The 15,545-nt window shown below is 43.6% G+C and overlaps 1 protein-coding gene across 15 annotated transcripts in view; it reads right to left on the bottom strand.

Annotated features, from left to right (window-relative positions):
* The window catches only part of SPECC1 (sperm antigen with calponin homology and coiled-coil domains 1), a 168,479-nt gene that overhangs the window by 96,482 nt on the left and 56,452 nt on the right, over positions 1-15,545 (bottom strand). For 3 of the 15 annotated variants that reach the window (XM_043499485.1, XM_043499486.1, XM_043499487.1), the window contains exon 1: positions 12,707-13,095. The exons of 10 other annotated variants lie outside the window; for them this stretch is intronic. In XM_043499485.1, the coding sequence (XP_043355420.1) occupies positions 12,707-12,746 (40 nt within the window). In that variant the 5' untranslated portion in view covers positions 12,747-13,095. Of the gene's footprint in view, positions 1-4,333; positions 4,428-12,706; positions 13,229-15,545 lie in introns of those variants that run through there. 2 more of the 15 variants (XM_038375251.1, XM_043499488.1) reach the window with 2 other exon arrangements.

The following is a 15,545-nucleotide window of genomic DNA, read 5'->3' as shown; positions in this document are numbered from 1 at the left end:
GAAAAAGGAAGTGGTAATATCACAGTCTCCTCAGTGCAGACTCTAGCCAACTGAATGGAATGCTGCCTGCCCATAGTGTGCCCATAGAAACAGTAATATTCTGTTACTTGTAACACTGGAAAATTCTTTACAGAAGTTACAAGTGTCAAAAAAGGATCATATGGGATAAACTGAGTCCTGCCTGTCTTTCCCCATTGACCTATTGCCTGTGAAGGGAGAAAGCCAGATTTTTCCCCACTTTTGAGGAGATGTGTCATATACCCTATAGTCACAAGAACATTACATTAAGGTCTCACAAAACAGGATTCACAGCCCCCAGCTAGATCAGTGTGAAAGTTTGTGATGCTAGAGAATCATCACGCTCTGGTCACATTTGTGAAGTACTTCATGGTTTCACTTGGCATTTTCCATGTTTCCCACTTCCAAGCTAAGGAGCAAAATTTACAACCTGGGGAAAACACAGGAAAATACTTAATTTGTTCCACTTGGAGAATTTTCTGTCACAAAATACAGAGATTGAGGCAGGAAATAACAAGTTCACACTGGGGTAAATGTGCAATCTCTTACAGAAATGCACTTTTTCATAGATGTGGAAATGCAAGACATATGATTAAGTCATTTGTTCCGGTCCCACACCTGTCTATGTCTGCAGTTTTCTGCAGTTACTGGGCTGAGGGACACCCACGAAGAGGAGGAGGCAAAAAAGAGGCAGTTTGCCTCAGGCCCCCCACTTGAGAGGGCCATCAAACCGAGGGGCATTGCAACCTGGTGCATGAGGTCAGCGTTCCACTAAGATTTGGCCCAGCGGTCCCTCTGTCATGGTGGAGGAGCAGTTGGGTGGCACTGATGGCAATATCTGGACTGGGGAACCCAGCCTTGAGTAAAGGGTACATCCTGTCCCCATTGATTTCCCACCTCTGCCAGCCCAGATCAAGAGATCAAAACTGAGAACTCAAGACACAGGTCCCTGCCCAGCAACACAGGACACTTTCCCAAGGCACTGATTTTTAGGTCCAATTGTTTTTACACTACTTGTTATTCTAATTGGTAAATTGCATAGCATGTAGCATAGGGAACCAACCCTCCACATCCACCCGTTTGCTGAAATTAGAGTTGTAATACTGCAGGGATGCTTTTTAATGAAAGAACTGAGAGTTTCATCACAGGTGGTGACCATGTAATAATCCAGGTTTTATTATGGTTTCCAGCCAGCCTGCTAAAGCTCCATGACCTTCATTAGCAAACAGTTGCCCATAAGGATATGCAGTTTATCCAACCCTGGGGGAAGGGAAAGGAGGGTCTCAGCCTGTGAAGGAGCCTTTGTGGAGCCAAACCAAGAGGTAATTTGGCTTAGAACAATTAGATTTTTATCAGTAAATGTCAGTAACTGATGATTTCACCACACACAGACAAAAAATAAATAAATCCATCAATAAGCTGCATTTACAGACCAGCAAAGAATGAAAAATGCTACAACTTAGAGTTTGATTTAAGGCTTTGTATACTTTGTATACTTTGTTACTTTGTATATTTTGATATTATATTGACCCTCCACCCCCCAATAATTTTGCACAACTGTGAAAAATTAAATAGATAAAAATAGAAAAAAATGCTTGAAAACAAACATCAATATTGCCCATTGAAACAATAAGAAAAAAAAAGAAATCCTGCCAAGCCTAGGGTTAGTTTATGGTTAAAGTTAGCAACTAGGAGACAAGCCAAACATTCACTGGAAGTCTGTGAAACCAATGCCTGGAAAAGAGAAAAGATGGCCCATTCTCAGCATGGCTCATTGGAAGAGGCTAGTTTATAGGATTGGAATGTGGGGATTTATCCATCTCTTGACAGGAACAATACACAGAGACTCTGAAATCTCCACAGATGGTGCATGTCCCTGAAAAAGTCCTAACGGCCATTAAGAACCCAAATGCTGTGTAATATAGAAATATACTCTTTTTTCTGTTCTGTAAGAACTGTGTTAATTTAGTGCTGATGAAACATCAGCACTAAATTAACACAGTTGACAGCCCTGCATATTGAAATCCTTTGATGACCAGAACATGGACAACAGTAACATATAGTTCATCCACAGTACACCTCTAATATGCCTCTATACTGGCTAAAGGGACCATCTCTAGAGGTGGAAAAGGGAGTTCAGACTCCATGACCATCCATACCTTTACCTCTCTGCTGAAGATGCCAACAAGGGGGACAATTAGTATATATTGTGAAGGTGGGTTTTGTGGCTTGCACACCAGTCCACTGGGAATTAGATTGAGAGCACAAAAATTACACACAAGTTCAACCCCTTGCATAGGTGAGGAGCACTGCTGTCCAGATGAGGGTACGGCAGGGAAGAGGGCAGAAGAAAAATAGAAAGAATGCTCCACAGTGCAATAAGAATAGGTTTCAGAGTAGCAGCCGTGTTAGTCTGTATTCACAAAAAGAAAAGGAGTACTTGTGGCACCTTAGAGACTAACATATTTATTTGAGCATAAATAAATTTGTTAGTCTCTAAGGTGCCACAAGTACTCCTTTTCTTAGTGCAATAAGAATGTTACCTATAAAGGGTTGCCCACTTCAAAGGAGGAAGAACTTCAACTGCTTGGTTTAAAAAAAAACCCAAACAGTTAATAATTAAAAGACCAATCCAAGATTTTCCCCAGTCAAAGAGCCTCAAAGAAGCTCTGTGTAGAGGAGGTGAGAGCTGCAGAGGGTGAGAGGATGTCTGCTTCTATCATGCTGTCTCTTCCTCAGTCTCAGTGATGTGACATAAAAGCAGTGTTTCGCAGCCTGTGGGAGATAAGCACTCTGAGTCTCAAACACATTCCTAGTGAGTATTTCCCTTCCCATCTTAAGTCTCAGAATTGTCAACTTGCACTCAAAAGACACCTATGGGCTGGACGTGCATTGGCAGAACTGTGTCCCTCGTCCAGGAGAGGAACAACAGAGAGAGAGTCAGGTCAGCAGAGAGGTGCATGGTCACAGCTGTTTGTGGGAGGCCAACATACAAACCAAGAGGTACTTCTGGTCTGATGTCTGCTTCCTTGGTGGGGCTGTGAATGGGCTCTTTGTGCAGAGCTTGCCCCACACTATACCAGGCTGAGCTAAAACTTCAACTCTAAACTTTCAGCTACCTTTGTTTAAACATGTTTCAGAGTAGCAGCCGTGTTAGTCTGTATTCACAAAAAGAAAAGGAGTACTTGTGGCACCTTAGAGACTAACAAATTTATTAGAGCATAAGCTTTCGTGAGCTACCGATGCATCCGATGAAGTGAGCTGTAGCTCACGAAAGCTTATGCTCTAATAAATTTGTTAGTCTCTAAGGTGCCACAAATACTCCTTTTCTTTTTTTGTTTAAACATGTTAACATCTATACTCCCAAACTTCTGCAGCATTTATTCCACCTGAGGCAAGGGGAAAAGGAGGAGGGGATACTGCTCGGTAACTGTTCAGAGTGATGATCTAATAACAGCATTATCACTAGCAGCAAATGGACTATTTTAGACCAGAATTCTGGATGGTGGAGCAGATTTGAAAACCTCTCTTCACTAGGGAGAAAGTCTCATCTGATTCAACCCAAATCAGGAAAGGAAGCAGTTTGGCCTCACATGATGCATTTAGAAGTTGTTTTATTCTTGCTATGGACAGACAAATGTAAGGGACATAACGCTCCCTGCAAAATGGTGCTGCTGAGCTAATACCCAACCCAGTCGCCCTAGAGGGATGAACCCCATTCATTACAGGAACTGGTTGTGCACAAGGTCTTCCCAATCCCATTACATTTGCAGGCTGTTCTGTGCCTCAATTAATTTGGATTAGTAAAGCATCCCACTGAGCTGGTGCTGTCCCACGTGAGCACTGAGCCCAAGCACCCACTTTACAGCAAGAGACACTTGCATTTGCTTTCTTGTCTGTGAAAACAATTACTGGGACTTATTTTTAAAACATCCTTTCCTTCCTTGTCCTGTAGAGATCCAGCCCATTGCCAACAGATCATTATCCACACCCTTGGAGGAGCAGCTCCTAAAGAAGTGATTGCATCAGGCTTAATTACATGACATTGTAAAGAAATACTACACCTTCAATGTAAATGTTACACCACCAAAGTGCCCAAACCCTTTAGGGGCTGGAAAATCCAGCATGGGATTCTCCTGGCAAGCTTCTTTGCTCAACTATTACTATTAAGGCAGCTTGCTGGCCCAGCTCAGGGGAAGCATTCTGTACTGTGGTGCAGGGGAGCTGTCCTCACTCACCAGGGTAGGGAGCCAATATATTCAAACACCGATGGTTGGGAGGGTACAGGAAATGTCCTGTTACCCTGGTTACTTACCAGGGTAACCATGGTTCTTCTCTGTCTAGTCATACTTTTGAAATGCACTCCTACTGGAGTATCTGAGTATCAGGATGCTTCTGGAAAGCAGAGCCTGTGGGGCTACAAAGAATACCTCTTGGCACCAAACATTTAGAGCCAAGGACCACAGACCACTTGTAAAAGGACCACAGAGCCCCACCACCTCAGTTTATTCTGCTAAACTCAAGAGTCCTGTAAGAAAGCGGAGACAGAAGTGGGAAGGTGAACATGCACAGGCAACTCTCTCAAAGAACTACAGTTACCATTTTGGGCTTGTCTACACTTACATTTTATAGCTCTCTAACTTGCTGGCTGAGGGGTGTGAAAAATCACCCCCCAGGGGGCAGCAAGTCTGAGCGCTTTAAAGCGCTAGTGTGGACAGGCTCCGAGCACTGGGAGCCGCGCTCCCTGCGCTCTGAGCTAATCCCCTTGTGGAAGTGGATTACCAGGAGCGCTGGGAGAGCGGGAGCTGGGAGACACAAGACCACACTTGCACTTTGGAAGTTTCCAGTGTAGCCATGCCCATAGTGAGTAACTCCAATGGACTTCAGTGGGATTTCACCCATGATCTTTAACACTTAGGTCCAACACTTGAGAGGTCAGCAAGATCAGAAGACAAGGATATATTTACTCAGCCTGTTCTCCAGCACTTTTTTCCTAGCATCTGGGCAAATTCAATTCAAAATACAGAGACCAAAGCCACTTAAGCTTTCAGCTAGTAACTGGTAATAGCTCACCTTACCTAATCACTCTCGTTACAGTGTGTATGTTAACGCCCATTGTTTCATGTTCTCTGTGTATATAAATCTTCCCACTGTATTTTCCACTGAATGCATCCAATGACGTGAGCTGTAGCTCAGGAAAGCTTATGCTCAAATAAATTTGTTAGTCTCTAAGGTGCCACAAGTACTCCTTTTCTTTTTGCTAGAAGGAGGAGTGTATACCCAAGTTGTCACAGATAGCACTTACCTGAACAAGTCACACTCAGCACAGGACCCTGCAACCCACATTAATCTTTGTTTTCCCAAGGACACATTTTCCATCATCAGAACACATCTGTCCCCAAGACTTACTACTTTATTTCTCCATATTACCATTGGCTAAACCTCCTGCTGATCAGGTCAATGTAATGTAATTAATGCTGATTACAATGACAGAAAATTGTAGCTCAATTGAAACCTTATGAGCTCACAGGAATAGTCACATTGATAGTCATAGATCATCCCACACGGGAGGATGGAGCACTCAGCCAAAGAAGCTACCTTGGTAAATTCGTTCCACATCTATCCTTTGAAGGACAGTCAGACCATGGGGTCATAGAGAAGCAATATATGCCCTGCCATTGCACTGAAAATAATAAATGGCACATTTTGAGAGTTATGTAGGCATATGCACTGAGTTCATATTCAGGGAAGAAAGGAAAGCTGGTCTATTAAGATGTGTGGGAAGTCTGGATTAGCCAGCGTTGTGACCAAGGACCATCTTATACCATCTTTTATCATCCTGGAGGCTTGAGTAAACCTGCTAGGAAAGAAAGTTGGAAGATCAAAAGACATGCTTACCTGCTGCTGCCAGCTTGTGAGTAACATACAAGAGACCAAATTCAGATCTGATATAAGCAGGTGCAACACCAATAGAGTCAACAGAGAGGTACCTTCTTACACTTGGCCTCAATTTGCCCCAGCAACTCTTAAAGCTATATTTCAAAGGGAGATCTTATAAAGACTGATTTAATGTACAAGAGGAAGAATCAATGAAGCTAAATTGAACAGATCAACGTACATCCGTTTTAATGCAATTGAGGCAGCAGCAGCTCTATCAATGAGACTCCCTTTGGCAAAGCTACAAGGACACATACTATGCTGCTATTTGATGGAAGTCCCATAGGAGGATCTTTCAGAGGGGATGGACCAAGGGCAAGTTTACACTACCATGCTACATCAGCACAGCCGCATTGATGCAGCATGTTTGCTGAAGATGTGCTATGCTGGATGGGAGAGCACTTTTCCCATCAGCATAATTACTCCACCTCCACAAGAGGCAGAAGCTATGTTGGCAGGACATAGCGTGGTGTGGACAATGATTTAATTCGATACAACTTACGTCGCTCAGAGGGGTGTTGTTTTCACACCCCTGAACAATATATGTTACATCGACTTAAGCGGTAGTGTAGACCAGCCCCAAGATGGAGTTCCTAGCCATGCTACGGTTTTCACAAGTAATTTCCTAACCATAAGGCCTTGAGGAGCCAAATAGAACCTGAACAAAATGCAGTCTTCTCTTTCCCGCCCCACTAAGTCAGCAACAATATTTAACATTGTGCTAGTGCCAATGCAGAAAAGCTCATCACTTCGCCATCCAGAGCTGCTTTCCTTCCCCTCCATCACTGTCAGGACAGCTGCATCATTTTAATGAATCTAGTCAACCCCGAGAGGCAGACTGGATTTTACATTTACTGTTACACTATATCCATTCTATTAATTCTTAATGGATACTAACGTAACACCAGCACTGGGAGACTGGATGGTTCAGACACAAGTTACAGAGCCCTTTAGCCATAGCACAAGCTGATGAGCCAAGTCAAATAAAGCTCCCAAGCACACAAAATTTCAGTCCCTTTCTCCAGGGATGAGTTGATTTTTCAAAACCAAAACCGTCCAAAACCAGTCAGAAAGCATAAAATATATCCTGCTGCCTGCCCCTTCCTAAAGCCTCTTCAACAGGCTTCTGCCCCTGCCCACACACCAGCTATCACCAGTCAGGACTTCCATCCCACTTGTGTGGACAGCCCCTTATATAGCTCCTTTCCCTGACCCTGGGGCCCTTGCGGGTCTCTTCCCTGGGCTGGATTTTTAAAGACATTTAAGCACCTATGTCCCATTGATTTCCATGGGAGGCAGGCCCCTAAATACCTTTAAAAATCTGGTTCTTGTTGATCTGCAATTTATCACTTGAATCACATCACTTGGGAGGCAGCTAATTAGTCACTGGAGTGGCTAAAGGGCCATCCCAACCTAGGACACAGATTCCTGGAATGAATACAGCCTAGAGAGACTATCAGATGGCCTACAGACCAAAAGTGACTGTTGCCGTTTGACATCTGTCAGCCTCTGCGGAATGATTTAGTGATGAGTCCAGTTCTAGTGCAACTGTGGTCACATCACAAAAATATACCATCATGGTTGGCATCAGCTGGCCTCAAAAGATAGGCCAAATTAAAATAGAAATAAAAATTACTCTCCTGAGGCAAATAAAGTTGTACAACGCTGGTTTAATCAGCAGTTTATTACTACTCTTCAGATTGACAGAAGCACAAGCAGCTCACGTGAGGAAGAGGTGACTAAAGAATGAAACTGTCCACAACAAATTGAGGTTTGCTGGCTCTACTGGGGGAACAGAAGGTCTAAGACTCACCATTTAAGCCCCTGGAGGATGCAGCTTACAGTTGGTATTTGCATACAAACTACTAATGAGAGTCATTAATTTGATTGCTCCCCACTCTCCCTTCAAATTTATCTGTTCTCTTGAGCTCTTATTTGGCCGAGTGATATGCTGACATCACAGAGCTCAAATAAAAGGCTTCCAATGTTAACAAGGGGAATGTGGGAGAAGCAGAGGAAACAGGGAGTTGGAGGAGGACTCTGAAGATGATAGAAAGCAAGAAATACATTAAAAATTAAGTTAATCACCATAAATAAATCATATTTCTATAGTGCCTTTTATCTTGAAAGATCCCAAATGCTTTATGAACTACACATACACAGAGGAATCCCTTCCTCCACCACGAAATGTAGCCAACTCTGGGGTGGGACAGAGCGGATGTTTACAAGGGTACAGCAACGCTACCCAAGAGTATTCTCTTACATTTGGTATTCTCATTCAAGCCAATTAAACAATGAGCAAGATCCCAACAAAGAAAACCTCTAACCCCTGGATAACCTCACTGGTCACCTCTTTCCAAATAGAAATATTAACATTTCTGCTGAAGCCTGCTGTTTTCAAGCCATTATTTCCACCTACTCCCAATGATTTTAATCATGAAGTTGTTTGCAAATTTGAAGAGGATAAACAGAAAACACAATCTCACACTGTGTTCATTGATATCTTCAAAGACTGCAGAGTGCTTGCTTAGAAATCCAGACTACCTAACCAGCTAATGAGAGAGACAAGCATAGATCTGAAGAGCTCTGTATAGATCCAAAGCTTGTCTCTCTCACTACCAGAAGTTGGTCCAATAAAATATTACCACACCTACCTTGTCTCTTTCATACCCTGGGACTAATACAGCTACAGCACTGCATATAAGTAAGTATTGGTAATCTAAAGTGGATATCTGAGGGGTTCCCCTTGCTACATACCATAAAATGGCATGGTCTTGTACTCCTCCACACAATTCCAAGGAAATTCACAACTATTTCCTATGTGATGTGGCCTCACTTTACACAATATCATCACATGTAATGCTTTCCACTGGCTCGGGGCCCGAACAATATCTCTGCATTTCTATAGGGCTCTTCATTCTAGGAGAGCTCTCCGGCCAACAAAGCCCTGTTCACACTGGTGCTTTTCATCGGTAAAACTTTTGTTGTTGGGGGTGTGGGTTTTTTCACATCCCTGAATGAAAAGTTTTACCAACAAAAGTCCAGTGTAGATAAAGCCTAAGAGTGTAAACATTTTTCAAATTATGGTCCAAGAGATTAAAAAGGATTGTGGAATTGTGCATCCGATGAAGTGAGCTGTAGCTCACGAAAGCTTATGCTCAAATAAATTTGTTAATCTCTAAGGTGCCACAAGTACTCCTTTTCTTTTTTGTGGAATTTGGGAGGATGAAAAGTGTGTGGGATCTAGTATATTGCAAAGGAATGTCCTTGTCCCTGGGTTTGATACACTAATAACCTTGGCAGAATGTAGACACGCTTTGGGAGGAGTCTGAGTGAATGCTGTGCTATCCATGTGGCTCAGGGGAATGCTTTTCACACTATTCAGTGATTTAGTTATACCAACTTAATTTTCTAGTGTAGACCGGGCCTTAGACACCAAACAACAGATCACTTTAGGTACGTCTACACTGCAACACCAGGAGCAGCAGGGAGTAGGATAAGTGTAGCTACATGCCGCAGTAAAATGTGGGCTGCATCCACACTGTAGTGCATAGATAGATACACGTGGCAGCGAAAGGCTCTGGCTGGGGGCAGGCAGGGGGGAAAGGCTCCAGCAATAGGGGAGGAAGCAGGACAGCACACTGGTAAAAACAACAGCATAGACAGGGAGTGCAGAGATGGTATAGGGTACATGCACAAAGGGTTCAGGCATGTCTCTACATTGCTATTTACATCAGTCTAAAAGCATGCAGTGTATGTACTCTAAATGCTGCCATAAGGAGTGTGCAGTGTAGACATACCCTTTATGAAAACTCATCCTCCCTGGCATCTCTTCTCCTCTACCACTTCCAGCCTCTCAAATATCCTCCTCAGCTAGTTAGTGCTCTCTCAGATCCCCTATGTAATCTTTGCTGCTCCCAACTTTTTTTTACCTGGTAAAGAGGATTTCCCTCCTGTTTCCTGACAGCACTGACACCCAGCCAACAGCCTGGAATGATCACAATTGCTGTCATCCTTTACATTGCAACCCTTGTCAGGGGAGATGGCCAGAGTTATTCAAATGGACCCCGCCAGGCCCTGAAGTCAGATGCTGCTGCGCTTGGTATGGCTTTTTATGATTGTTTCTGAGGCTAGCTATATCCTTACTGACATGCTAGAGCAGCGCATCCCTGTCTCACAGCATTTCACTCCCACTTGGACATAACAGGAAGTGTATTGTAGGATTTGGAAAAAGAAAAGGAGTACTTGTGGCACCTTAGAGACCAACAAATTTATTTGAGCATAAGCTTTCGTGAGCTACAGCTCACTTCATCGGATGCATTAGGTGGAAAATACATTAGGATTTGGTTAACCCCAGCATGGCATTTAACATGTGTTGGTGTACCTGGGCTTCCCTTCTCCCCTAGGCTCTGTGCACACTACAGCTCAAACTGAATTAGCAGCAAACATATTTAAATGTGGGCTTCCTGGAAGACTGTGGCCATGGATTTTATTTAGAACTCCGCTCTGATCCAAACTATACTGGAAGCATTTAAGGCCAGATTTTTAAAGTAATTTAGGCACCTAACTCCCATTTAAACCAATAGAAATATCTTTAAAAATCTGACCCTTAAGTATTTTACCTAGGCTATCTTACCTAGGAAAGCCACACATGGAACCCACCCTAAGCAGCGTCCATAAAGTTGTCAGCAGAATAATCCTCGGCCACGCCAACCAGGGAAACTGAACTCAATAACTATGTTTATATAAAAAGAAAAGGAGTATTTGTGGCACCTTAGAGACTAACAAATTTATTTGAGCATAAGCTTTCAGAAGTGAGCTGTAGCTCATGAAAGCTTATGCTCAAATACATTTGTTAGTCTCTAAGGTTCCACAAGTACTCCTTTTCTTTTTGCAAATACAGACTAACACGACTGCTACTCTGAAACCTATGTTTACACAGGATTGTATAAACCTTCAGAGTTTCGGTCACGGCAAGGACAGGACTCGGTTAGGCCAAATTCTGCTCTGGTACACCAATGTAAATCTGGAGTAATTGAGGATTCAGACTTCTGTAAATGAGAGCAAAATTTGCCCCAATCTTCATTCAAACAGAAACAAAGCCACCATATACTGGCATTTATGGTGAAGTAACAAAGAGTAAAGCTTCTGAATCCCTGGGTCTCATCAACAAGCAAGGGATATCGGAAGCAAAGCTTCCATCTACCTTGCACGCTTGAAATTTAGGTTCTCATGGCCAGGGTTAGCCCCCCATCAAGGTGACCATTTAACTGTATTCCTCAGTCATGATGTTGTCCTGCAAATCATAGAATATCAGGGGGACCTTGGGAGGTCATCTAGTCCAACCCCCTGCTCAAAGCAGGGCCAATCCCCAATTCTTCCCCTAGATCCCTACATAGCCCCCTCAAGGATTGAACTCACAACCCTGGGTTTAGCAGGCCAATGCTCAAACCACTGAGCTATCCCTCCCCCCCCAGAACAGGGTTAAAACAAGACCCAATCCCATATACACCAAAAGAACGGATTTTAATTTTGTTGAGGACAAAGGGGTTGTAACCCTGTCCCCTCAACACAAAAACCTTATAGCATGGCTTGAAACTAAGGCAGAGCGTTTCAAAGCCATCAGTAATAACAGGTTTCAGAGTAGCAGCTGTGTTAATCTGTATTCGCAAAAAAGAAAAAGAGGACTTGTGGCACCTTAGAGACTAACAAATTTATTTGAGCATAAGCTTTCCTGAGCTACAGCTCACTTCATCGGATGCATTTGGTGGAAAATACAGTGGGGAGATTGATATACACACACAGAGAACATGAAGCAATGGGTTTTATCATACACACTGTAAGGAGAATGATCACTTAAGATGAGCTATTACCAGCAGGAAGTGGGGGGGAAGGAGGAAAACCTTTTGTGGTGATAATCAAGGTGGGCCGTTTCCAGCAGTTAACAAGAACGTCTGAGGAACAGTGAAGCAGAATGCTAGTAAATTATCTGCTGAATGATCTCTCTGCACCTTCGAAGGTCCTAAGCTCAAACAGGCCCTTAGCTAGAGACGAAAAGGGCCTACTGTTCTCCCCTTACTAGGTGTCACAGAGGCAAGCAGGGTGAACCAATAAAGGCAGATTACCAGCTTGTTTTAACACACAGTATAGCCATATGCGCTTCCAGTGGGGAATGAAATGTACCTGCCATTAGACCCCGCCTTCCATAAAACGTTCAAGTGCTTAATATGCAAAGCACTCCTTCAGAGAGACAATGGAAAGAGAGAGACACTTCACAAGGGCATTATTTTAAATTCTAAAGGCATGGAAAACCTAAGGCCTCAGGCCATAAAAAATGAATGGCAGAGGCTCACCCTGCAGATCCTCATATGTTGTACATCAAGAGATATACATTACAACTTTTTAGCTGCATCATGTAGACTACGTGGACTGATATCTGTCAGGCTCTTTACTCAAAGGAGCAAAGGGTTTCTTTCGAAATCCTCACGTAAGGAGGGCGTTGTGATTTCAAGTATGTACCAACAATGAATGGCACTTCCTAGTCGCAAGGTAAACAACGGTACTATCTCTAGCACGTTGGGAACATTCCGAAACATCAGCATTACATGACAGCAGCCTCCCCTTTCTGCTCCATCGGACTGTGCAGTTAAATATCTAGAGCACGAATTAAGCGTGTGCGGCAAAAGCAGAGAGAGCCACAGAGAACAACAACGCAGAGCTAATACAAGCAGCCTCCCGAGTACACACAGACCTTGCTCCAGCTCATCCGGTCTCCCCGGCTGGTTACCCATCTTCAGCAAACTCCAGTGATTCCTCTCCGAGATTCTCTCGTGTCCTGTCCCCACGCCCTGCTCACGCACCGCATCAGAAGCGGACCCTCCCCATCGGCTTTTCAGTGGGTATGTGCCAGTCAAATCCAAAGGAAAAATTCAGCTGCTTCCTAGTTCCTGACACCAGGAACTGTGTCTGCTGCTCATGTTAAGACAGCGGTGGCTAGGCTAGCCCAAGCCCTCCTACCTCATTACAATATTATGCACCGAAGGGCCGGCCTGTGCACTTAATTAGCTGCCTGACTGCTGGAATAAAGACAGAGAGGTGACTCAACGTGCAGCGTAAACCAGAGGCAGCAAGAGCAAACTGCAGGCAATTCACAGAAAGGCAAGGACTGAATAAAACCCTGTTACCAATGAGAAACCTAGTCTAGACACAAGATGCCGCACATGTTAACCTCATCAGGCCACTAAAATTAAGACAAGGCGGGGGGTCCTGCCCCAGGGGACCAGTAGACGCAGCGCTTTAAAAAATTACGTGTACTGCACCAGAGAGACAAAATGGGTGAGGCAATATCTTTTATGGGTCCAGCTTCTGCTGGTGAGAGAGACAAGCTTTGGAGCCACCCAGAGCTCTTCTTCAGCTCTGGGAAAGGTACTCCACAGAAAAATGCCAGGTGGAACAGATTGTTTAGCATAAGTAGTAAACACATATTGTAAGGCTGTGGCTTTCAACCTTTTTTTTTCCATTTGCGGACCCCTAAACAATTTCAAATGGAGGTGCTGACCCCTTTTGGAATCTTAGACAGTCTGCGGGGTCTGTGGATCACAGGTTGAAAAATACTATGTAAGGGATAGGGGTTGCCAGCCCTCCAAGATTGTCCTGGAGCCTTTAATGAAAGATTATGTCCCGATGAAACCTCCAGGAATATGTCCAACCAAAACTGGCAATCCTAGTAAGGGACCATTCAAGGTAAAGTGTTTAGCAGAGTAAAGAGTTTAAATTCATCATTCTGCTAGACACAAAATCATGAACTGACCAGAGATACTGGATTTATGGCTTATTACCAAATCTGTAACCTACTTACCTCCTCTTTTTGCAGAGGTGTTAACAGGCCACTCTGCCTTGAATGGTCCCTTACAATATGTGCTTCTACTGACACTAAACAATTTGTTCCACCTTGCATTTTCGTGCAACACTGGGAGTATCTTTCCCAGACCTGAAGAAGAGTTTTGTGTGGCTCCAAAGCTTGTCTCTCTCACCAACAGAAGTTGGGCCCAGAAAAGATACTACCTCACCCACACCTTGTCTCTCTAATATCCTGGGACTGAAGTGGTTACAACTACATGGCATACACTGCACCAGAAAGTCTCATGACAAAGAGATCCAAATACAATTCTGAACTCAGAGGAGCACAGAGAGCCCCAGTGAAGTTAGTGGGAGCTTAACACATGCAGCCAAAAGTTTTCTAAAACCTGCCCTGAATTTTAGTGGGAGGATTACAAACAATTAAGGAAGTTGTAGCTTAAATTGCTCAAGAGCAGCTCAGGCTGAACCTTATCCTGAAAAAAGAGAGGAGAATTCAGAATGCGAGCTGCCATCCCATCCCCTACCTTTTACGCCTAGATATGGGAGGCTGAACAATTTGCGACAGGACTGGCCAAGGTCCCCTTAATATCTCAACCTATTGGGGTGAGTTATGTGCCAGTCCTTACTTAGACTGTTCTTGCTCTTGACAGTTGAAGTTAAAATGCTCCAGGTTATTTTGGTGCAGCTGTTTATATTTAATTGGATCCTGTTTAACATCATCAGACTCCAGTTGAGAAGATGCCTTGAATAACGGATAACTCATGTATGTTCTGCTAAAAGGGATGATCTGCAGTGATCCAAGGTCTACTTATGATGATTTACAATGATAAATCCAACCAATGAAATCAGGTCAGTTAGGGCTGTGGAGGTTGGCAGGAGGTAAATGTAGGTGACATCTGTGGGAATCTCATTTAATATTTCTCCACATAACAACAAAAACTTGCAAAAAGAAAAGGAGTACTTGTGGCACCTTAGAGACTAACAAATTTATTTGAGCATAAGCTTTTGTGAGCTACAGCTCACTTCATCGGATGACATCAAAAACTTGATGTCAGTTTCCCCCCTTAACTGACCTTATCTATGCTCATATTCAGGTTTAAACTGACACCATCAGACAATGTGTTAAACTGCAGTTTAATAAAGTTCAGCCAAAGACTTGATAACACTTTTTAACGGGGAAAACAAAAGCTCTGCATGACTGACCTGGAGATACCCCTCTAGGGGCCAGTGGGGAGCTCCAGGGCCCACTCATTTCTTGGCCTCTCAACTGAAATTACAAACCAGGCTGTCAATTTTAATGGTGGTTTACATGTTCTGACCACCTACATACTGGGAATTGGATTGGGTCCTACCAATCCCATTTCCATCTCTCTTCCTCTTGGGATTTCTACCATGCCCAGTCCAGTGGCATAGGTCACTGTACCAATGTCACAGGGGAACATCGTTTGCTCACTCCCCAAACTGGATTGGATTTGTCCTAGAGGTGAAAACCTCCATATCCTTTTACTGATACCTTAGCCCACACTAGGTCCCCTTTCATAATCCTGGTTCTATTCTGAATTCACTAGCCCCATGAAATCTAGAACACCTTAGCTGAGGCCCCTCACCAGCCCTGGAATCCCGAATACATTAGCTATGGCCCTGCACAATAATCTGACATCCTTCAGAATTACATTTGGAATCTGGTTTTGTTTTTCTGCCCCCTAGAGAAATACGTATTTTGTTACATT

Source organism: Dermochelys coriacea, chromosome 17 (assembly GCF_009764565.3).
Source record: "Dermochelys coriacea isolate rDerCor1 chromosome 17, rDerCor1.pri.v4, whole genome shotgun sequence".
In the NCBI taxonomy this organism is placed as follows: Eukaryota; Metazoa; Chordata; order Testudines; family Dermochelyidae; genus Dermochelys; species Dermochelys coriacea.
This window is presented reverse-complemented; position numbering and strand designations above follow the sequence as displayed.